Raw genomic sequence first — 23109 nt, 5'->3', positions numbered from 1 at the left:
AAAATGTGCAACAGAAGAATGAAACTATCATCACATCATTGGAAAAACTTTGCTGTATAGGATGACTATGTAAATGTTTTAAAAAATACATTGGTTTATAACATATTGGTTTATAACATACTAATAAAGTTACTGTATACATGTTTTTTTTTAAACTAATGTCTTGATATAGAGACAAAAATAGAACAGAATAAAAATCTTCAAACAATTAACCTAATTGTAAATTTAAATCAAATTTTAACAATTGACTTTATCAATATCAGTTTATTTTGAGCAGTAATTTCTACTTTTAAATACTTTCATGACAGAGATTTCTACTTAAAACACTTTTAAGAAAATTTAAGAGTGTCACTTCTGTTGGAAATGTTTTCAAGAAAGTAATGATTTTTACTTGAAATACTTTGAGAAGTGATTGTTGTTTAAACTACTTTCTAGACATTAATCTCTACTTGAAATATTTTACAATCAAACTATGATTGTGATTTTAACTAAGATAAATAAAACAAAACAAGAACCTTAGCAAGTTTTTAATGAAGTTTTCTTTATCTTGCTTGGAAGCTCTAGGTGAAGGGTAGCCTTCATTCTCCACTACTGTCTTCAGCCAAAGTGAAAGCTGTGTGACGTAGTGTTTATTTAGCGTCATGATGACATCTGCTATAAAGTCAATTATACCTCTTTGACATTCACCACCAATAGCCTACAATGAAAACAAACATTTTTTTTATCATTATCTTTGTAAAATGTCTCGTGCACTGACAAAATAGCCCCCAATATTTAATTTTATCAGTATTTTTCATTCATCTTATAGTAAACACTTCAGAAATAGTAAAATATGAAAATGCAAAGATAATAGAATACAATTCATAATAAGCAAAAATGAATAATTTAAATATATTTCATATTTATTTATATTCCAAAAATGGACTTCAAAACAATCAAGCATATTTCCATACTTGTCAGATATACAAAAAAAAAAAGGACTTTCATTAAATCAAACTGTATGTAATGTCAGTGGCTTGGTTCTATACCTTGGCAAAATAGCTGCAAGATGTCTGTTAAGTTTGTCTTGCTTGCAGTTTTACTTCTTTCTCCAGCATTGTATCTAATAATCCTATTCTCACTTCTCAGGAAGTGAGTGACCAAATTATAGACATTGGGATGATGACAGTCAATAGACAGCTGAAATGCATGGTGCCATCCCTCCACTTAACTGTTTGTTTGTGGTAGATTGTACTGCTATCAGAAATCTTTGAATCACTTACAGTAAACCTCCCAGTAGTCATACAGATTCCCTACATCTGGTCGAGCAACATTTAGTTCTTCAAAGGCAGTATTTACATCACCAGGTGGAACAAATGAAAGGGCTAACAGCATATTAATAAACATGCATATATTTTTCTTATCACTATTTGTAGCAGCAAGATTGTCATTGTATATTATGCCAGAGACTTTGACCAAGATCAAATAGACTCTGAGATTTCATCTCTGAAGACCAATATATGTGATGAGTGTTAGACAAAGAAAGGAAATAACAGAATTGATGATTGAATTGGTCAGTGGCAGTCTAAGAATAAACAAAGATTTGGTAAGATAAATGTGATTGCCAGCTTGAATTAATCCTGACACCAAAGTTTGCTAATGTTGCTGCATGAGACGCCCTGGTTTGATCAAGAAAAGCTGCAGCAGATAATCAAGATTAATGACTATATAATAACATGCATATCATTATATGCCTCACTCAACACATTTCAAAAACATCTTTTTTTAAAAATTAAAATGTGCATATTAAAGATAAGTAACTGAGTAGAATGAGATTACATTCCCAACTACTATTTCTTTCTTTACAAATATGGCATACTTTTAGATCTATTCATTTTATTCTTAAAGAAGCTAGAGGCATCAACAAAACATCCTACCAAGGACCTTCACTTACTAAAACTTGGTACATATACATATAAATAAGTTTGCCCAATTTTGTCTTGAGCTATTTTATTGGAAATTTACTGCTATTTTGTCAGGTACCCAAAATGTCTACTTCATGTCCATTAAAAATTAAATGATCAAACAAAAATCATTACCCTCATAATTCTGTCAACTAAGACATGACCATAGGTAATGACTATGCTCTTGATGACCTCATTCTCAGCACCAGCAGTAAGGAATTCAATCTGAAGAGAAATTGAGGACAAGAAGTGTTCAAGTAATAGATATTTAGATGTATAAATTAAAATATTTTTGTTGTTCCAAAAAGACTAAAATGTAAATACCCTACCACAAAGCTGCAAGCTGCTTTAACTGTTGCATGTTCTGGTAAACTCATACTTAGCACAGCTAGAGAGAAACAAAATATAATCATGAAAATAATATTTGATCAATTGGTTTTTGGCTCATTTTAAAATAAAGTCTAAAATATGTGGCCTGTAATATGCTGATGTGCCAAATAAGCCTAACCTATAAATATGGCTATTTTAAAGATGATGCTTGTGAAATGATATACTTACCTGCATGGAAAATGGCAGTGAGGTCACAATTACAATCAAGAATAATTTTTTTCAACTTTTTCATCACCTAGTTGTCATGTGAACAAAAAAAGTGTTGAGGTGAGCTAAGAACTTACAAGAATGTCAAAACTTGAAATAATGTTGAATAGAAAAGAATCACCAACCTGTGCTAGAAAACACATAAATCCTTCAATGACATCAGTAAAGTTACGAACACCTGTGGGTGAAATGGATCATAAAAATCTCAGATCATAACACACTTAAGATGAACTATAAGTAAACTAGATTTGAAGTAAACAAAAATACCAAATAACGAGAAGCTTGTAGAGCATATAATGGAAGTCAATAATACTAGCAAAGAAATGAACACAATTAGAGCTTACTTAGATCAAACAATGAGAGACTCCTGGAGCATATATTTCCTACTATAACTTTGGAAAAGGGAATAAAATTTTCTTGAAGCCCAAATATTAAAAGCATCTGTAAGAGAAAACAACTTATTTAATAAGGCAAAGTTGAGAACACATGGACTTTCACAAACAACTTATTTAACAAGGCAAAGTTGAGAACACATGGACTTTCACAAACAACTTATTTAATAAGGAAAAGTTGAGAACACATGGACTTTCTCAAACAACTTATTTAATAAGGCAAAGTTGAGAACACATGGACTTTCACAAACAACTTATTTAATAAGGCAAAGTTGAGAACACATGGACTTTCACAAACAACTTATTTAATAAGGCAAAGTTGAGAACACATGGACTTTCACAAACAACTTATTTAATAAGGCAAAGTTGAGAACACATGGACTTTCACAAACAACTTATTTAATAAGGCAAAGTTGAGAACACATGGACTTTCACAAACAACTTATTTAATAAGGCAAAGTTGAGAACACATGGACTTTTGATGTTTGATTTTAATGTTTCAAAAGAAAACATTTTAATCAAACATTTCCATTGTATCCACCTTATCTTAAATCAGGGCCAGCCTTGGACGATTGGAGGGGGTCCTAGGCAAAGTGAATCTGGTGGCCCCAAATAATTGTTTATTTAAATTAAAAAGAAACAGCGAAAAAATAAAATTACGCAATTTATTATTAACCTGTCTATATGTAAATAGACAAATAACTGAAAATCATATTTTGCATTTTCCTTAGTAGTAGAGACAGAATTAGACTAGTAAACATAGAGTTATTGTGCTTTACTATGTTTGGCATCTGATTTAAGTTTCTCAATTTTTTTCTCTACAACTTTTTAAAAAAACCTGTAAAAAAACAATTGGAGGCCCTGGGTGGCTGCCTAGTCCTAAGGCTGGCCCTGCTTCAATAGCTCTAATAAAACCAAGTCAAAGTACCTGTTTGCATAGATCTATTACAGCTGTATTCGGACATCTCTGGTATAAATTAATGACAAGTTGGGTCAGGTCTCCAGAGAGAGGGGCAAAATCATTATCTAATTTTTGTAAAGCTTTTTTGTACAAATCACATACAGCCTAGTCAACAAAATAAATAAAAAGTGAACAGTTATAATCGTCTCATTCTAAAAGATTAGCTCAACAAATGTAAGGAAAATTTATATAGAAAACAAGAACAGAGAGAGAGAGCTGCATGATGGAATGGAGAAACATTAATAGAAAGTTAAGTATGTACAGGTGGTAGAGAGAGAGAGAGAGAGAGCTGCATGATGGAATGGAGAAACATTAATAGAAAGTTAAGTATGTACAGGTGGTAGAGAGAGAGAGAGAGCAACATGGTGGAATACAGATAGTTAAGTATGTACAGGTGGTAGAGTGAGAGCGACACATGGTGGAATACAGATAGCTAAGTATGTACAGGTGGTAGAGTGAGAGCAACATGGTGGAATACAGATAGTTAAGTATGTACAGGTGGTAGAGAGAGAGAGCAACATGGTGGAATACAGATAGTTAAGTATGTACAGGTGGTAGAGAGAGAGAGCAACATGGTGGAATACAGATAGTTAAGTATGTACAGGTGGTAGAGAGAGAGAGCAACATGGTGGAATACAGATAGCTAAGTATGTACAGGTGGTAGAGTGAGAGAGCAACATGGTGGAATACAGATAGTTAAGTATGTACAGGTGGTAGAGAGAGAGCAACATGGTGGAATACAGATAGTTAAGTATGTACAGGTGGTAGAGTGAGAGCAACATGGTGGAATACAGATAGTTAAGTATGTACAGGTGGTAGAGTGAGAGCAACATGGTGGAATACAGATAGTTAAGTATGTACAGGTGGTAGAGTGAGAGCAACATGGTGGAATACAGATAGTTAAGTATGTACAGGTGGTAGAGTGAGAGCAACATGGTGGAATACAGATAGCTAAGTATGTACAGGTGGTGGAGAGAGCAACATGGTGGAATACAGATAGTTAAGTATGTACAGGTGGTAGAGAGAGAGCAACATGGTGGAATACAGATAGTTAAGTATGTACAGGTGGTAGAGAGAGCAACATGGTGGAATACAGATAGTTAAGTATGTACAGGTGGTAGAGAGAGCAACATGGTGGAATACAGATAGTTAAGTATGTACAGGTGGTAGAGTGAGAGAGAGCAACATGGTGGAATACAGATAGTTAAGTATGTACAGGTGGTAGAGAGAGAGAGCAACATGGTGGAATACAGATAGCTAAGTATGTACAGGTGGTAGAGAGAGAGAGCAACATGGTGGAATACAGATAGTTAAGTATGTACAGGTGGTAGAGTGAGAGAGCAACATGGTGGAATACAGATAGTTAAGTATGTACAGGTGGTAGAGTGAGAGAGAGCAACATGGTGGAATACAGATAGCTAAGTATGTACAGGTGGTAGAGAGAGAGAGCAACATGGTGGAATACAGATAGTTAAGTATGTACAGGTGGTAGAGTGAGAGCAACATGGTGGAATACAGATAGCTAAGTATGTACAGGTGGTAGAAAGAGCAACATGGTGGAATACAGATAGTTAAGTATGTACAGGTGGTAGAGAGAGAGCAACATGGTGGAATACAGATAGTTAAGTATGTACAGGTGGTAGAGAGAGCAACATGGTGGAATACAGATAGTTAAGTATGTACAGGTGGTAGAGAGAGCAACATGGTGGAATACAGATAGTTAAGTATGTACAGGTGGTAGAGTGAGAGAGAGCAACATGGTGGAATACAGATAGTTAAGTATGTACAGGTGGTAGAGAGAGAGAGCAACATGGTGGAATACAGATAGCTAAGTATGTACAGGTGGTAGAGAGAGAGAGCAACATGGTGGAATACAGATAGTTAAGTATGTACAGGTGGTAGAGAGAGATAGAGCAACATGGTGGAATACAGATAGTTAAGTATGTACAGGTGGTAGAGAGAGCAACATGGTGGAATACAGATAGTTAAGTATGTACAGGTGGTAGAGAGAGATAGAGCAACATGGTGGAATACAGATAGCTAAGTATGTACAGGTGGTAGAGAGAGATAGAGCAACATGGTGGAATACAGATAGTTAAGTATGTACAGGTGGTAGAGAGAGCAACATGGTGGAATACAGATAGTTAAGTATGTACAGGTGGTAGAGAGAGCAACATGGTGGAATACAGATAGTTAAGTATGTACAGGTGGTAGAGAGAGCAACATGGTGGAATACAGATAGTTAAGTATGTACAGGTGGTAGAGAGAGAGCAACATGGTGGAATACAGATAGTTAAGTATGTACAGGTGGTAGAGAGAGAGAGCAACATGGTGGAATACAGATAGTTAAGTATGTACAGGTGGTAGAGAGAGAGCAACATGGTGGAATACAGATAGTTAAGTATGTACAGGTGGTGGAGAGAGAGAGCAACATGGTGGAATACAGATAGTTAAGTATGTACAGGTGGTAGAGAGAGAGCAACATGGTGGAATACAGATAGTTAAGTATGTACAGGTGGTAGAGAGAGAGAGCAACATGGTGGAATACAGATAGTTAAGTATGTACAGGTGGTAGAGAGAGCAACATGGTGGAATACAGATAGTTAAGTATGTACAGGTGGTAGAGTGAGAGAGAGCAACATGGTGGAATACAGATAGTTAAGTATGTACAGGTGGTAGAGAGAGAGAGCAACATGGTGGAATACAGATAGTTAAGTATGTACAGGTGGTAGAGAGAGCAACATGGTGGAATACAGATAGCTAAGTATGTACAGGTGGTAGAGAGAGCAACATGGTGGAATACAGATAGTTAAGTATGTACAGGTGGTAGAGAGAGATAGAGCAACATGGTGGAATACAGATAGTTAAGTATGTACAGGTGGTAGAGAGAGCAACATGGTGGAATACAGATAGTTAAGTATGTACAGGTGGTAGAGAGAGCAACATGGTGGAATACAGATAGTTAAGTATGTACAGGTGGTAGAGAGAGCAACATGGTGGAATACAGATAGCTAAGTATGTACAGGTGGTAGAGAGAGCAACATGGTGGAATACAGATAGCTAAGTATGTACAGGTGGTAGAGAGAGCAACATGGTGGAATACAGATAGTTAAGTATGTACAGGTGGTAGAGAGAGAGAGCAACATGGTGGAATACAGATAGTTAAGTATGTACAGGTGGTAGAGAGAGCAACATGGTGGAATACAGATAGTTAAGTATGTACAGGTGGTAGAGAGAGCAACATGGTGGAATACAGATAGCTAAGTATGTACAGGTGGTAGAGTGAGAGAGAGCAACATGGTGGAATACAGATAGTTAAGTATGTACAGGTGGTAGAGTGAGAGAGAGCAACATGGTGGAATACAGATAGTTAAGTATGTACAGGTGGTAGAGAGAGCAACATGGTGGAATACAGATAGTTAAGTATGTACAGGTGGTAGAGAGAGATAGAGCAACATGGTGGAATACAGATAGCTAAGTATGTACAGGTGGTAGAGAGAGCAACATGGTGGAATACAGATAGCTAAGTATGTACAGGTGGTAGAGAGAGCAACATGGTGGAATACAGATAGTTAAGTATGTACAGGTGGTAGAGAGAGAGAGAGCAACATGGTGGAATACAGATAGTTAAGTATGCACAGGTGGTAGAGAGAGAGAGAGCAACATGGTGGAATACAGATAGTTAAGTATGCACAGGTGGTAGAGAGAGAGAGAGCAACATGGTGGAATACAGATAGTTAAGTATGCACAGGTGGTAGAGAGAGCAACATGGTGGAATACAGATAGCTAAGTATGTACAGGTGGTAGAGAGAGCAACATGGTGGAATACAGATAGTTAAGTATGTACAGGTGGTAGAGAGAGCAACATGGTGGAATACAGATAGTTAAGTATGTACAGGTGGTAGAGAGAGCAACATGGTGGAATACAGATAGTTAAGTATGTACAGGTGGTAGAGAGAGAGAGCAACATGGTGGAATACAGATAGTTAAGTATGTACAGGTGGTAGAGAGAGCAACATGGTGGAATACAGATAGCTAAGTATGTACAGGTGGTAGAGAGAGCAACATGGTGGAATACAGATAGCTAAGTATGTACAGGTGGTAGAGTGAGAGCAACATGGTGGAATACAGATAGTTAAGTATGTACAGGTGGTAGAGAGAGAGAGAGCAACATGGTGGAATACAGATAGCTAAGTATGTACAGGTGGTAGAGAGAGCAACATGGTGGAATACAGATAGTTAAGTATGTACAGGTGGTAGAGAGAGCAACATGGTGGAATACAGATAGCTAAGTATGTACAGGTGGTAGAGAGAGCAACATGGTGGAATACAGATAGCTAAGTATGTACAGGTGGTAGAGTGAGAGCAACATGGTGGAATACAGATAGTTAAGTATGTACAGGTGGTAGAGAGAGAGAGAGCAACATGGTGGAATACAGATAGTTAAGTATGTACAGGTGGTAGAGTGAGAGCAACATGGTGGAATACAGATAGTTAAGTATGTACAGGTGGTAGAGAGAGCAACATGGTGGAATACAGATAGTTAAGTATGTACAGGTGGTAGAGAGAGAGAGCAACATGGTGGAATACAGATAGTTAAGTATGTACAGGTGGTAGAGAGAGAGCAACATGGTGGAATACAGATAGTTAAGTATGTACAGGTGGTAGAGAGAAAGAGCAACATGGTGGAATACAGATAGTTAAGTATGTACAGGTGGTAGAGAGAGAGAGCAACATGGTGGAATACAGATAGTTAAGTATGTACAGGTGGTAGAGTGAGAGAGAGCAACATGGTGGAATACAGATAGTTAAGTATGTACAGGTGGTAGAGAGAGAGAGCAACATGGTGGAATACAGATAGCTAAGTATGTACAGGTGGTAGAGAGAGCAACATGGTGGAATACAGATAGTTAAGTATGTACAGGTGGTAGAGAGAGAGAGCAACATGGTGGAATACAGATAGTTAAGTATGTACAGGTGGTAGAGAGAGCAACATGGTGGAATACAGATAGCTAAGTATGTACAGGTGGTAGAGAGAGCAACATGGTGGAATACAGATAGCTAAGTATGTACAGGTGGTAGAGAGAGCAACATGGTGGAATACAGATAGCTAAGTATGTACAGGTGGTAGAGAGAGCAACATGGTGGAATACAGATAGTTAAGTATGTACAGGTGGTAGAGAGAGAGAGCAACATGGTGGAATACAGATAGTTAAGTATGTACAGGTGGTAGAGAGAGCAACATGGTGGAATACAGATAGTTAAGTATGTACAGGTGGTAGAGAGAGAGAGCAACATGGTGGAATACAGATAGTTAAGTATGTACAGGTGGTAGAGAGAGCAACATGGTGGAATACAGATAGCTAAGTATGTACAGGTGGTAGAGAGAGCAACATGGTGGAATACAGATAGCTAAGTATGTACAGGTGGTAGAGTGAGAGCAACATGGTGGAATACAGATAGTTAAGTATGTACAGGTGGTAGAGAGAGAGAGAGCAACATGGTGGAATACAGATAGTTAAGTATGTACAGGTGGTAGAGTGAGAGCAACATGGTGGAATACAGATAGCTAAGTATGTACAGGTGGTAGAGAGAGCAACATGGTGGAATACAGATAGCTAAGTATGTACAGGTGGTAGAGTGAGAGCAACATGGTGGAATACAGATAGCTAAGTATGTACAGGTGGTAGAGAGAGCAACATGGTGGAATACAGATAGCTAAGTATGTACAGGTGGTAGAGTGAGCAACATGGTGGAATACAGATAGCTAAGTATGTACAGGTGGTAGAGAGAGCAACATGGTGGAATACAGATAGCTAAGTATGTACAGGTGGTAGAGTGAGAGCAACATGGTGGAATACAAATAGCTAAGTATGTACAGGTGGTAGAGAGAGCAACATGGTGGAATACAGATAGCTAAGTATGTACAGGTGGTAGAGTGAGCAACATGGTGGAATACAGATAGCTAAGTATGTACAGGTGGTAGAGAGAGCAACATGGTGGAATACAGATAGCTAAGTATGTACAGGTGGTAGAGTGAGAGCAACATGGTGGAATACAGATAGCTAAGTATGTACAGGTGGTAGAGAGAGCAACATGGTGGAATACAGATAGCTAAGTATGTACAGGTGGTAGAGAGAGAGCAACATGGTGGAATACAGATAGCTAAGTATGTACAGGTGGTAGAGAGAGAGCAACATGGTGGAATACAGATAGTTAAGTATGTACAGGTGGTAGAGAGAGAGCAACATGGTGGAATACAGATAGCTAAGTATGTACAGGTGGTAGAGAGAGAGCAACATGGTGGAATACAGATAGCTAAGTATGTACAGGTGGTAGAGAGAGAGCAACATGGTGGAATACAGATAGCTAAGTATGTACAGGTGGTAGAGATAGAGCAACATGGTGGAATACAGATAGCTAAGTATGTACAGGTGGTAGAGAGAGAGCAACATGGTGGAATACAGATAGCTAAGTATGTACAGGTGGTAGAGAGAGAGAGCAACATGGTGGAATACAGATAGCTAAGTATGTACAGGTGGTAGAGAGAGAGAGCAACATGGTGGAATACAGATAGCTAAGTATGTACAGGTGGTAGAGAGAGAGAGCAACATGGTGGAATACAGATAGCTAAGTATGTACAGGTGGTAGAGTGAGAGCAACATGGTGGAATACAGATAGTTAAGTATGTACAGGTGGTAGAGAGAGCAACATGGTGGAATACAGATAGCTAAGTATGTACAGGTGGTAGAGTGAGAGCAACATGGTGGAATACAGATAGTTAAGTATGTACAGGTGGTAGAGAGAGAGCAACATGGTGGAATACAGATAGTTAAGTATGTACAGGTGGTAGAGAGAGAGAGCAACATGGTGGAATACAGATAGTTAAGTATGTACAGGTGGTAGAGTGAGAGCAACATGGTGGAATACAGATAGCTAAGTATGTACAGGTGGTAGAGAGAGCAACATGGTGGAATACAGATAGTTAAGTATGTACAGGTGGTAGAGAGAGAGAGCAACATGGTGGAATACAGATAGTTAAGTATGTACAGGTGGTAGAGAGAGAGCAACATGGTGGAATACAGATAGTTAAGTATGTACAGGTGGTAGAGAGAGCAACATGGTGGAATACAGATAGTTAAGTATGTACAGGTGGTAGAGAGAGAGCAACATGGTGGAATACAGATAGCTAAGTATGTACAGGTGGTAGAGAGAGAGCAACATGGTGGAATACAGATAGCTAAGTATGTACAGGTGGTAGAGAGAGCAACATGGTGGAATACAGATAGCTAAGTATGTACAGGTGGTAGAGTGAGAGAGAGCAACATGGTGGAATACAGATAGTTAAGTATGTACAGGTGGTAGAGAGAGAGAGAGCAACATGGTGGAATACAGATAGTTAAGTATGTACAGGTGGTAGAGAGAGCAACATGGTGGAATACAGTTAAGTATGTACAGGTGAGAGAGAGAGAGAGAGCAACATGGTGGAAGATACTTATGTACAATATGAAAAGGATATGTCTAAAATTTGGCTTATCCCTATCACATCTACTTTCCTCTTACATGACATCGTTTTTCTTTCTATCCTAACCTTATGACATTACAACTGTACTATAGTGACATTGTCACAGCATGGAGTTCAATAGAAAGAATATTTGATAGGAAGAAAAGAATAATCTTTGTATAAATATAATCCCTAACCTTGCATGTAATAAAAAACAACAATTGTCTATTATAGTGAATACAAATGTGTGTACCTCTATAATGCCAGTATCAAAGATCCAGGCATATGCAATTTTCTGAATGGCAGGAGAAATCTTGTCAAGTATTACATAGATCTGAAAGAATGAATCCTAACAATGTTACAAGAGAAAAAAAAAAAGTAGTTGTCACATGACTGTATTTCTGACATTAGTTTAATGCACAACTAGCTTTAGGATTTTATTAACTAGACAGGACATACTAAATATACTCTTGGTTTCATTGTCAGGCACATTCAAATGTTTAGAATCATTCTAAAGTGATTCTTTTCAAATCCCACCATTGTTCTACTTACAGGTTTCGGCTCTGATGGATCTTGTTGCTGTAAACGTTTTATTTGAAGCTCATGTTGCTGCTCTTCATCTTTACCATCCAACTCTGTGTCTAGAGAACCAAACAGCCAGGCAAAAATATTGACAGATGTGTAGACATCAGCTCTGACAGAAGGAGATGGCTGTGGTAAAGAAAACATCAACAGAGAAAAACAAATATCAGTTCAAATATGTGTCACTGAAAGCAAAAAAAAAAAAAAAAAAAAAAGAAATCTTTTTTTTCATTTTATTTAAGCAATGAAGAATGAAAAAGTGTAAACCAAAATGTACAGACTTATGAATAAATGACTCCACAAAAAAGGGAAAACAAAAAAGATGAAATAGTTAAAATAGATATCCTCAGTAAGTAGCAATAGCAAAGTTACAAAACAGCATACAATACAATCAAAAGGAATAAAATGTGTCCAACTACCTGAACTGCTGCCAAACTGATAAGATGTTCAATATGTGGAGTTATCATCTGGTTCAAATACTGCATAATTTCAATGGGTGATAGGACAGAGAGAATGTGACCCACGCTTGACATTAGGCGAAGCAGATCTCTGGACTAAATCAGGCATTGAATTACACATATTACAGGACTGAATACATTATTCACAAAAAATCAAGCACAAAAACTAATTAAAAAGAAAAACGTCTGAACGTAATGTAAGAAAGTAAAAACTAAAAGTTGAAATGTAACAATTTACCTTGAGTACATTTGCTTCAAAGCAGTTCTGAAAAATAAAATGCAACAACCTGATAACTAGAAATACTTGAATTGGTTAATATCAACGTACTGACTTGTGTTACGGTAGCAGAGAGGCAGGAGATAACTAATACTACTTTTATTACAGGCTGCCAACATTCAAGGCTTAAAATGAATAAAACATCAGTTTATAAAATTATAGATTAACTAATATTGTTTACAGATGGACATACACATATAACAGAAATAAAATTCTACTTTCATTAATAAAAAAATATTTACTTCCAAAGCATACTCAACATTCAAACTAATAATAATAATAATGACAATGTCTTCGATTCCAAAGGTTAAGGATGGATGCAGTGTTTCACATGGCTATGTAAACCCAGTTAAAAATCACATTTCTCTAGGCTTAATTTAAAATATTAATTTATGTTTGAAAGTGGATTTTCTATTGAGAGCAGAGATAATGTCATCAGTTCTGGCATGTTTTAGAAAATCTGATGAAAGCTATTGCATGCCAACTTTACTGTCATTTCAGAATTTGTTTTTTAACAATTCTCTTTTTTAAAGATTCCTTTAAAAGCATGGCAAATGGTTTTAATTCTACAGAGTTTAAATGCATAGTTTTGGTTCCTATGTGTATTCCTGGGTCTATTAATTCCTGTTTTATTTTGTTTTATACTTTAAAAAAACATTTTTCAGTCACCTGCATAAATATATGTATGGCCTGTTTCGACCCCAAAGCTGCAATGGATTATCTCATTGAAATGAGATAAATGCATGAGCATTAACTATTGGAACCAATGTCCACCACACAGCATTTCCCCCTCACCGGGCAGCTGATATATCCAAAGGAACAGCAAGTGCTGATACAGTTTGGTATTAGTGGCGCGCAGGCTAGTTAGGGTGTGCCGCAAGCTGCCTAAGGGTTAGACTTCCTAAACATTTCCCATGTTTGAGAAAAGGAAGCAGAGATATGAGTTTTCCTTCTCCTAGTGTGGAAAGAAGGAAAGGGGAGGTGGGACAAAAGAAAATGTAGAAAGTGAAAATAAAACATGGCTTTTATATAGAAATAAATTGTCCATACATATAAAACACTACTTTGTGTATGTGTGTGATTGTCTACAATAGGAAAATCCATGTTTTATTTATTTTTTTCCCAAGGAAAAACTGAAACATTTGAACTTTTTAGTTTCCTGGTCATATGAGAACCCTGTTAGTATGATGATACCAATCAATGTAGACCAACCTGACAAGCCATAAGAATCTGATGTGCATATGGCTGAATATTTGTTAAGTTCTCTCTTGTAATGTCTTTTAAAGCTATAGTGGCTGCAGTTCCAACTTCTGGATTACTAATACCTTGTAATACTAATGGCAGTACATAACCCAATGTCTCAGGGTGCCACTGCATCCATTCAGCAAATGAACCTGATCAAGGACAAATGAATGGGGTGCATTAGCTTCACATATACATGTCCAAAAGCAGGAGTTAATGTAAATAATGTTGATTTTTTAAGTAAACTTTCAATGGAACTACTACAGTATACCAAAAACAACAACAACAATAAAACAGATTAACAGATTAGGAAAGTATTAACTTCACTTTTGTTTTGTCACAATGCAGGCCATGCAATGCCCATTAAGCCCATTCAAGTAAGATTATCTCTGCACTAAAGACAGGTTTGAAATTATCTCTGTGCCAAAGACACATATGTGAGATTATATCTGCACTAAAGCCATTAGTAAATTTCCCAATTAACATTTTTTTGTAAGACTTTTGTTTTGAAAACTAATTTTCAATAATCTTTTATTAACTTTATATTTTTTTACTGGAAAGAAAAATATTATAAGACAATTATTTCCTACCAATCATATGCAGTGCTGTGGAGATCTGTTGAGAATTAGCAAAGGGAATCTGTCGCAGCTGTGCAAACAACTTTGAAACGTAAACTTTTTCATCTGCTGGAACACTTTCAGAGATGGAGGAAAACACAAAGAGAATAGCCTCCACATTCTGAAATACAAAGAAGTATTTGAAGGAGTTGAGTCCAAAAATTACAGAAATAACAACTTAAATTCCTTGATGACTTAGTGTTCAGTCAGCTGATAAAATGTTTTAGATTCAAGGTAACCATGCAAGTATTAATGTATATTATGCATGTATTATTAATGTAGCCTATATTACTAAGACTGAATTTGAATTGTATGTTATTGTTTCATTATTAAAAAATAAATAGAATAGCTTAGAAATGTCAACATTATTTGCTTTGAGATTTGGATTTACAGAAGATCACTGAATAAAGTCCCCCTGCCCTTGTTTTAAAAGCATCAAGCAACACTGATCAAGTATATGATTAGGCCAAGTAACTTTTAAAAAAAGTTTAACCTATCAGTTTCATCAAATCCAAGAAATAAATCAACATCATTCCCATCCACCCACCCCCCTTTACCCCAAGCTTTTAAAATATATTTTTAGACATATATAAGAATTCCTTTGGAATTAATTTTTTTTTATGTTAATATTTCTATCTGAAGAGTTAAATCTATTTACCTGCCAATCCTGATTGCCTTGTTTGTATTTGTCAACTACATTCACCAGACAATTCACCAATTGAGCTAAAAGCTCTACTCCTAATATATTGTAAGAGTACATCTAGAAACAAAATAAACAGAAATTAGCACTAGGATCAATTAAATTAGAAACAAATGTAAAAAAAAAATTTTCTGGAAAAAATGAAATGAAATATTTATAAAAAACAACAAGAGTCCAGCAAGATAAAAATAAAATGGTGCTGCCTATATAAATCTTGTCAAGTTTTCAAAACATAATTAATAAAGCTACTGAGCGATAAAGAAAGCTTCTTCTATATTATTGTCTTTGTTATTTATAAGTTAATCCAAAATAATGTCCTGAAGACAGTTAATACATTTGTATAATAAACCGTAATTATTTTATATTTTCTTTCATAAATTTTGTTTTACCAGTTCCAACCTTTTCTAAAATGTATGTGTGTTCATATTATTTTTTCTACACAGTGTCTGCTACTCACCAAAGTGTCACCAATATCTTGTCGATAGCATCTGAATTTTTCTTTTTCCTCTGAGTAAGACATGCAAAAAAAAAATGTTTGATTTATTTATGAACTTTCAAAAAGACAAAAAGTGAAATCTAGACAAAATTTTGTGATATATTTTTATCTATGCTTGATATAATCACCATATGAATGCATGTGTATAGTCAACGTCTCTTTAGACAAAGCATGTTTCAAATCATTATTTGAATAACAAAAAACAAGTCTTTAATTCTTAAAAGTTTAGAGATTACTTTTTAAAAAAAATAGAAATTGTCACTCATAAAAATTGTGCTCTTTGTGCCTTTAAAGCTTATTATTTGGTTTGACAGCAAAGACTCATCAGAGACTTAAATATTTAGTCTCATCTTTATGCAAGGCTTATTTGTTGAAGGTCAATTTGAGTTGAATGAGGTCAATGTTATCAACACATTTGTGCATTGTCTCTAACAATGCCTATTCTTTGATTCTCAAACACTGCTTGAATATTTTACAACTAGTTCAACTAAATTTTTCACTTCTTCTTTCCATTGTAAAACTGTATACCAATATGGGTACAATAACTGACTAGAAGCACTACAATTGAATTCCATACAAGAATGATGTCATTTCAAAGAAGTTGTGTGCCCACCGTTTGGTATGCAATGCAAGTAGAAAGGCTGGATTGGATATTTTTAGCACTATAAGGGTGAAATAAGATTAAAACTAGGGGTGCACCGGATAGTACTTTTTGATATCCGGCCGGGGCCGGATATGACTGGATAGTAAAATTTGATATTCGGCCGGGGCCGGAGCCGGATACCTAAGTGTCTTGTTAATAGCTTGTGTTGCTGAACATTTTACGAAACTGTTAAATAACATACCTATATTGGTTGGTTTTATTTTTTTTCCTTTTATATACCTTATTGTTTTAAATTCTGTTACTGATTGATTTATTCAAGCTTAACAGTATTTCTAAAAATCTGTATAGCATGAGTGTGTCTGTGAGTATGTATGATGCCACCAACTGTAAAGGATGTGTAGGAAGGTCAATGTAAATAAATTTAGTATATATTTAACTAGTTACTAATGTAAATCTCTCAAAAGTAAAGTGCAATCTGCCTTGTATAGTGGTCGGATGTATGTGTTCATGAATTTCAGACCAACAACCTGGTCAGATATACCTAATGAGCCCACACATGTAGTCCTAGTGTAGTGTGTATAGTTGTTTGTGTTAACCATCAAGCATTGTTTTTTCCTTGAGCATAGGCACGCAATAGAGTTGGGTGGTCAGTCAAAAAAGATAACACATTGGCATGGTCAGTCAAGCATATAGATAAATTATACCCGTCCACTAGTTAGAGGTCAAGGGTTGTTGATTTTTAAGCTCCAGCATATTGTTTCTTTGTTTGCTAGATCTAACTAAGGTACTATTATTCAATTTATTTTATGCGATTTTAAAATTTACTGTAAGGTTTTTTAGTTAATTATTAAGTCAAAAGAATTAAACAATGAAATTAGCTTTCTTTCTAAAGATTTTAATACAAGGCAAAAAAATACACACACGCAAACATGCACATCTTTGTTTTATTTTATTGTGCAAAGAACGTACGTAAGAAACATTAAATGCAAAGATTGTATGTTAGAAACAGCTTCCTTAATTATTTCTGATTTTATTCGTGGTTTCAGTATTTGTTACAAAAGGGAATGATAGTAAGCATATGGATGTCAGGTGTGTAAAAGTCGTCCTAGCCTGATTACACAGTGGCTAAGTAGGGCCTACGCATCTTAATTAGAAAAAAAAATTTGTTATAACAAGGAATTAATTGACTGTACAAATTATTAAGAATATCGTTATCAAATCAAGACACGTAACTGCAGGAGTAGTATGCTTTGTTAGCACGTTGTGTTTTTTCATTCTGACTTAAAAAATGGTCAATGTCTATCAATAAATTGGGTGTCAAGGACCAAAAAATAAAGAGTAGGGGGTGTTTAGCTCTCCATTTAAAGATAGCCCTGGTCGTGTCTCCTACAAAATAATTAGTTACTAGCTTACTGGGCTATATAATCTCGCGGTTTGTGTTCTGTGTAGCTAAAGGTCACTCGTTTAGGTGTGTGATCTTTAGTCCAGCTTACTAATTGAGATTTATGTTCAAGTAACTAGGCACACTTGAAAAGGTGTGGCCTCTAGCCCAACCACGTGATTAAGATTTTTCTCCAAATAAGCAAACTCTTTGTCTGGATACCCCTGTAGATGTTTGGCTTGAAGTCCAGTCCACCCCCCCCTCCAATTAAGATTAACTACTAAGTAAACAAACCTAGTTCCCTCGTGTGACTTCTAGAGAGAGCTTATGTCCATCGTATCTGACTTGGGGTCACCTGTCAATCAATGAACCCAATGTGATGGACTAAACAAATAAAAAGGGGAGGGAGTTGTTCATCTGGAAATATACCTAATTACCTTAGAGGTGTGGCTCTTGTAGTCCAGCCCCCCCTAATAAAGATTAACTACTAAGTAAACAAACTCAGTTCCCTCAAAAGGTGTGACCTCTAGAGAGTGTCAATACGCTGACATTAAACCTACGTCCATCGTATTTAACTTGTGGACATCTGCCTATAAAAAAAAACTCAATGTGATGGACTAAACAAATAAAAGGTGTGGGAGTTGTTCATCTCTACCTCTGGAGATATACCTGCACAGCTAGACAGACTTCTGGTCAGCATGACATAGTCAAGGAATGTAGCATTTTAACATGTAAACTAACCTACTCAAAGGTCAAGACAAATTGAAAAAAGTGCCAGCCATTGCTGCTCTGTATGTAAAGCGCATTTATGATGTTATGTTTCATTTCTATTTATATTAAGTTATTAACACGCCTTGTCTTTATAATAAACAATGTTTGGTGCATATTCATAATGGCTCTATTTTTAAGCACATTATTTTGTTTTAATATAAACATTTATACATTCTACAACAGACATTACTGGAACAAGGTCCACTTTATGCATATTAAATAGGTGTACTTTTTACTATCCGGTAGTGATATCCGACCGGAACCGAATAGCACCGGATAGTAAAAAATGCCGGATATTCGGCAGAAGCCGGAGCGACTATCCAGTGCACCCCTAATTAAAACAGTGCTATATTCTTTGACAAATTAATGTCATTAGTGGTCTATTATAGTAGTAACTGCTAATATGGGTTAACAAAAAGTCATAGAAAAATGTCATGTGTGGATATCAGGAACTTTGAGCTACAAACTATCAATAACCACAATCTGTCTTTTCCTCCATACAAAATGTGTATTTAAAGCATAAGTAACGCTCTGTTTCAGACATTGTGATCTATGGATCTAAAGATCATCTGTTTCAGTGGCCCACGGTTAATGAGCATGTCATAAGGCAAGCACAATTACCAACCGCCTTTACTTTTCCCTGATTAAGGTCATGTACCCATATGAGGTGCCCTAAAAATCCCAAAATTAAATATCCCTGTCTTCACCACGATTTGAAACCGGGACCCTACGGTTTAGAAGCCAAGTGCTTTACTAATCAGCAACCATGCCTCACATTTAAAGCATGATTGCCTGCTATAACTCACATCCAGTGCACAAGACACTGCTTGTTGCCAGTCTGAATACAGCAAGCGCAAACCATGCGTGATATTGTTTTATGTTTTATTTTATAAATTTCTTCAGATCTAAAGATGATCATGCCCGCTAGAATTGCAGAATAGAAGGGGATAAAAGCAGACAGTATTTAAACACAGGACCATCATGAGAGTCAGATGTCCATACCACAGGACCAGTTGCCATTCTACATTCTACACGCACACAAAGAGAGGGACAAACACAGTGTGACTTGGGCATATGTACCACTATAAAATTACAGAACCCACTGTCTTATCAATTTTGTTTAAAAAATGTGTATGACTATCTACATACAATTTTAATTCTTATTTATTTATTTCTTAAAACAATTTTTAATAAACCCTAACTAATACACCAGAATAAAAAAAGTTGTATAAATATTTTTGTATTATTACTTAGACAAATAACAAAACATAATAGATACATTTTAGTAAAAATAAAAAGCAAAAATACTATTTCCCCCTCATTTTCAGTGCCATCCCTATCATTACTTTAATAAGTACTTTAATAATGTACTAACCTAAACTCCATGAAGAATAATCTGCTTCTGGTGGATGTCTAGCTTTTACTAACAAAACATCTATCAGTGAAAAAAATATAGGCTTAAAGACTTCCATCAATGGAGAGAAGTCTTCTTCTGATATCATACCGAGTTCATCCTGGAACAAAAGAAAATGATGTAAAAAGTTGAAAATAAATTCTAAAAAAAATTAAGTACAAAATAAAAATTCAATAGTAAGTTAGAAATTTTAAATAAAAAGTAAGAGAAACAAACACATTTAAATATGTAAATAGGTTGATACCAAAGTAAAATATATGTTTCAGTTTCCCAAATGGAAGAAAAAAAAACAGTCATGGGTTATGAAGCCAGAGCTCCCCCAGAAATTGATTCAAAAATGTTAAAAGTATATTGTATTTTTCTATTAAGAAAGAATAGGAGGATAAAAATAGAAAAGATTAGCTTGCAAACATCTTGATACAATTTTAAACATGGATAAATAATTTAAATCTAATAACACTTTGTAAAATGCTTAAATTTTCAAAAAATAATTAACATAGTAAGAGCTTTCACAATACATTTCTTTTGTATTTAAAAATATCAAATCATTGATGTTTTGGGGAATTTTTTAAACAAAAAGATATGATGTAGCTTTTATAAATGTAAAAATAATTTTCTTTTTTTTTTACATTTTAATCTCTTAATAAAATAAAGAGTAATATATATTTTTTTAACTAGTGATGGGCAAAAGTTAACTAAAAAAGAAAAAATTAACTAAAAAGTTAGAAACTTAATTAAGGCCAAAGTTTAACTAGAAAAAAATAGTTTAGTTAAAATCGTAGTTAAATTAATTTTGTTTAGTTACAAACTATAAAGTTTAATCAAAATTTGTACAACTTTTCAACATGTGGTAGCGGTTGAAACACACATCTCTGTTTTCTGGTCAATTGATATCAACAACTTTGATTATCAAAAAAATGATGCAGCTAACAACTATTTTGTGAATCTACATTTGAAGATGTTAAAGTAAGATGCTAGTAGAAGATATGGGAGTCAATATCTGCACTTGAAAGTAGCAGTATTACAAAATGTTGTTAAACATTTTTGCCAAAAGCTTCTGTGCAATATTATGAATGGGGTTGCTTCAAATGTTTTCTGAGTCACATGGTGGTGTTTAATTTTTATTTATATATATATATAGTGGGAATCTGGTAAGCATGTTAGGTCAATATTTTGTGATTTTAATCAATTCATGTGTGGCAAACAATAATTTATTTACTGCAGGAACATCAAGTACACCCTTTTTATATCTTAAACTTAAATAAAGCTGAAGCGTATAACAGATTCTAGTCTTTTATAGATATCTAGGTCTAAAGCTATAGTAGGCCTATATATGATCTAAAAGCATCAGGATAACTAACTCTAGAAAAACATCTTAATCCACACCCTCCCTTCTCATAAAGTAAATAGACTGTGTCCAAGTGATTTAAACAACTTGGTCAGATAGACTTCCACATGTAGACCTAGTGTACTGAACATGTGTGGTCGATGATACTACAAGACCACCCTGTGTTTTTTTTTATTGCATGTTATGCAATAGTGTTTGCTCAATGTTGAGTGGTCAGACAAGAAAATAACACACTGGCATGGTTAGTCAAGCATGTACGTAGATCTATCTTTACACTAAAATAGTTACATACTCTCCCTGCCATAAGTAAGTAGGCTGTGTGTCCGACTGATTTTAACAACCTGGTCAGATAGACGTACACATGTAGGCCTGGTGTACTGTTGTGTGCAGTCTACAATGACAAGACTAATCCGCATTATTTTCCTAACGCATTTAATGGTTATGCAAAAGTGTTAGTTGTATGTTGAGTGGTCAAACAAGAAAATAACACATTGGCTTGGTTAGTCAAGCCTGTATTTTCACTAAAATAGTTACACAGGTCAAATGTTTAATAAAACAATTTTGTTTCTATATATTCTCTGGTTACTACATCTCAATGTGAAATCCTAAATCTATTTTATTTAATGAGATTTTAAACTTTACCGGTATAAGTAAAATTTTCGGTTATATAATAAGTGAATATACTTTTTAAAAAATTAAAGTATCCTTCTTTTATAAAGGTTTTAATTCAAAGGTAAAATACACATATTTAGTTAGACATCTCTTTTTTTATTGTGTGTGTGTGGGTGCAATAACATTTATGTAATTTAAGAAACATCTTTCTTATTACTGATTTTATTATGGAGAAATATTTCTACAATGTCAAAAGAATTAGAGTGAACTGTACTTAGGCAAATGATCAGTTAAGTCTAGATCCCCCCACCCAAAAAAAAAAGTTATGAAAAGTTTGTTTAGTTTAATTAATTTTTCTTAGCTAAGTTTAACTAAATTATGAAATTCATGATAACCTTTATTTGAACTACTTTATTTTGGTTGAAACTTAGTTTTAGTTTAGCTTTTTAAAATTAGTGTAGTTCCCATCACTATTTTAAAATAATTATATAATTTAGTTTGTAATTTGCTTCTTAACAAATATTTTATATGTGATATGTTGTTTTTTTTAATATGAAAAGGTTTCAAACACAAAAAAAAAAACATGATTTCACTAAAAAACAAATTATATATTTATATTTTTTTAGCAGTAAAATTTGTCAGAAACAATTTTTATAACTGTTATGTACAAAATAAAATGTTGAGACATAAAGGTGTTAAAAAAAATGTTGATATACTGTAACATTATTCTATTGATCATGCTTTCTCTCTTGAATAAGTAAGTTTATCTAAATCAATCTGGTATGTTTATGCTCCACAAAACATTTAATTCTATTCAACAAAAAAAAACTCACCTGGAGTAAATACCAAAATGTAAATGTGTGGTCACTGCAACATTCATCAACAGGAAAATGTCCAGGTAATCCTGAGCAGGCCTTTAGTGTAAAAGAAACATTTTAACAATTACTGAGAGTTATGAAGGAAATTCCCCTAACAAGTACAGTACCATTACACATACCAAAATCATATGCAGTAAAGATGTTGTATTTAATTTAACATCTTCTGGTCCCAGAACTGATTCAACAATTAACTTTGTATGGTTTTCTGACAGAGCAACAATAACACGGCAGATCCCTTCAGATGTTTCCTGAATAAAACAAAAGCAATACAAAACATGCTGCTTTAAAAAGTTCAAGCATTTTACCCATAAGAAACACCACAGATTTAGTGG

The 23109-nt window shown here is 34.8% G+C and overlaps 1 protein-coding gene and 3 long non-coding RNA genes across 17 annotated transcripts in view; 3 read left to right on the top strand and 1 right to left on the bottom strand.

Annotated features, from left to right (window-relative positions):
* LOC106060107 (importin-13-like) overlaps window positions 1–23109 on the bottom strand; it is a 35856-nt gene that overhangs the window by 3077 nt on the left and 9670 nt on the right. For both annotated transcript variants that reach the window (XM_013217892.2, XM_013217891.2), the window contains exons 12-29: window positions 22897–23025; window positions 22733–22813; window positions 19901–20039; window positions 15731–15780; window positions 15232–15333; window positions 14547–14694; window positions 13927–14108; window positions 12676–12702; window positions 12399–12533; window positions 11950–12108; window positions 11651–11731; window positions 3861–3998; window positions 2885–2981; window positions 2666–2718; window positions 2502–2568; window positions 2273–2331; window positions 2079–2168; window positions 516–697 (exon numbers count right to left, since the gene is read on the bottom strand). In XM_013217892.2, the coding sequence (XP_013073346.2) occupies window positions 516–697; window positions 2079–2168; window positions 2273–2331; window positions 2502–2568; window positions 2666–2718; window positions 2885–2981; window positions 3861–3998; window positions 11651–11731; window positions 11950–12108; window positions 12399–12533; window positions 12676–12702; window positions 13927–14108; window positions 14547–14694; window positions 15232–15333; window positions 15731–15780; window positions 19901–20039; window positions 22733–22813; window positions 22897–23025 (1919 nt within the window). The remainder of the gene's footprint in view (window positions 1–515; window positions 698–2078; window positions 2169–2272; window positions 2332–2501; window positions 2569–2665; window positions 2719–2884; window positions 2982–3860; window positions 3999–11650; window positions 11732–11949; window positions 12109–12398; window positions 12534–12675; window positions 12703–13926; window positions 14109–14546; window positions 14695–15231; window positions 15334–15730; window positions 15781–19900; window positions 20040–22732; window positions 22814–22896; window positions 23026–23109) is intronic.
* On the top strand, window positions 4870–6198 carry LOC129926296 (uncharacterized). Of its 7 annotated transcripts, none has more exons than XR_008777941.1 (6): window positions 4870–4958; window positions 5057–5111; window positions 5271–5325; window positions 5379–5429; window positions 5628–5682; window positions 6150–6198. It is a non-coding gene; the product is annotated as an uncharacterized LOC129926296 (long non-coding RNA). The 7 variants fall into 7 exon arrangements; XR_008777940.1 differs by lacking the exon at window positions 6150–6198 and adding an exon at window positions 5736–5963; XR_008777943.1 differs by lacking the exons at window positions 5271–5325; window positions 6150–6198 and adding an exon at window positions 5736–5961.
* On the top strand, window positions 6979–8302 carry LOC129926298 (uncharacterized). Of its 3 annotated transcripts, none has more exons than XR_008777953.1 (3): window positions 6979–7069; window positions 7168–7222; window positions 7992–8104. It is a non-coding gene; the product is annotated as an uncharacterized LOC129926298 (long non-coding RNA). The 3 variants fall into 3 exon arrangements; XR_008777955.1 differs by having other exon boundaries at window positions 7168–7277; XR_008777954.1 differs by lacking the exons at window positions 6979–7069; window positions 7168–7222 and adding exons at window positions 7442–7644; window positions 8245–8302 and having other exon boundaries at window positions 7992–8042.
* On the top strand, window positions 8301–11274 carry LOC129926297 (uncharacterized). Of its 5 annotated transcripts, none has more exons than XR_008777949.1 (9): window positions 8301–8401; window positions 8451–8554; window positions 8661–8715; window positions 9320–9370; window positions 10073–10123; window positions 10538–10588; window positions 10638–10739; window positions 10793–10843; window positions 11252–11274. It is a non-coding gene; the product is annotated as an uncharacterized LOC129926297 (long non-coding RNA). The 5 variants fall into 5 exon arrangements; XR_008777948.1 differs by lacking the exon at window positions 11252–11274 and adding an exon at window positions 11197–11235; XR_008777950.1 differs by lacking the exon at window positions 10793–10843 and having other exon boundaries at window positions 10638–10688; window positions 11197–11254.

This window comes from Biomphalaria glabrata, chromosome 5 (assembly GCF_947242115.1).
Source record: "Biomphalaria glabrata chromosome 5, xgBioGlab47.1, whole genome shotgun sequence".
Classification (NCBI taxonomy): Eukaryota; Metazoa; Mollusca; class Gastropoda; family Planorbidae; genus Biomphalaria; species Biomphalaria glabrata.
This window is presented reverse-complemented; position numbering and strand designations above follow the sequence as displayed.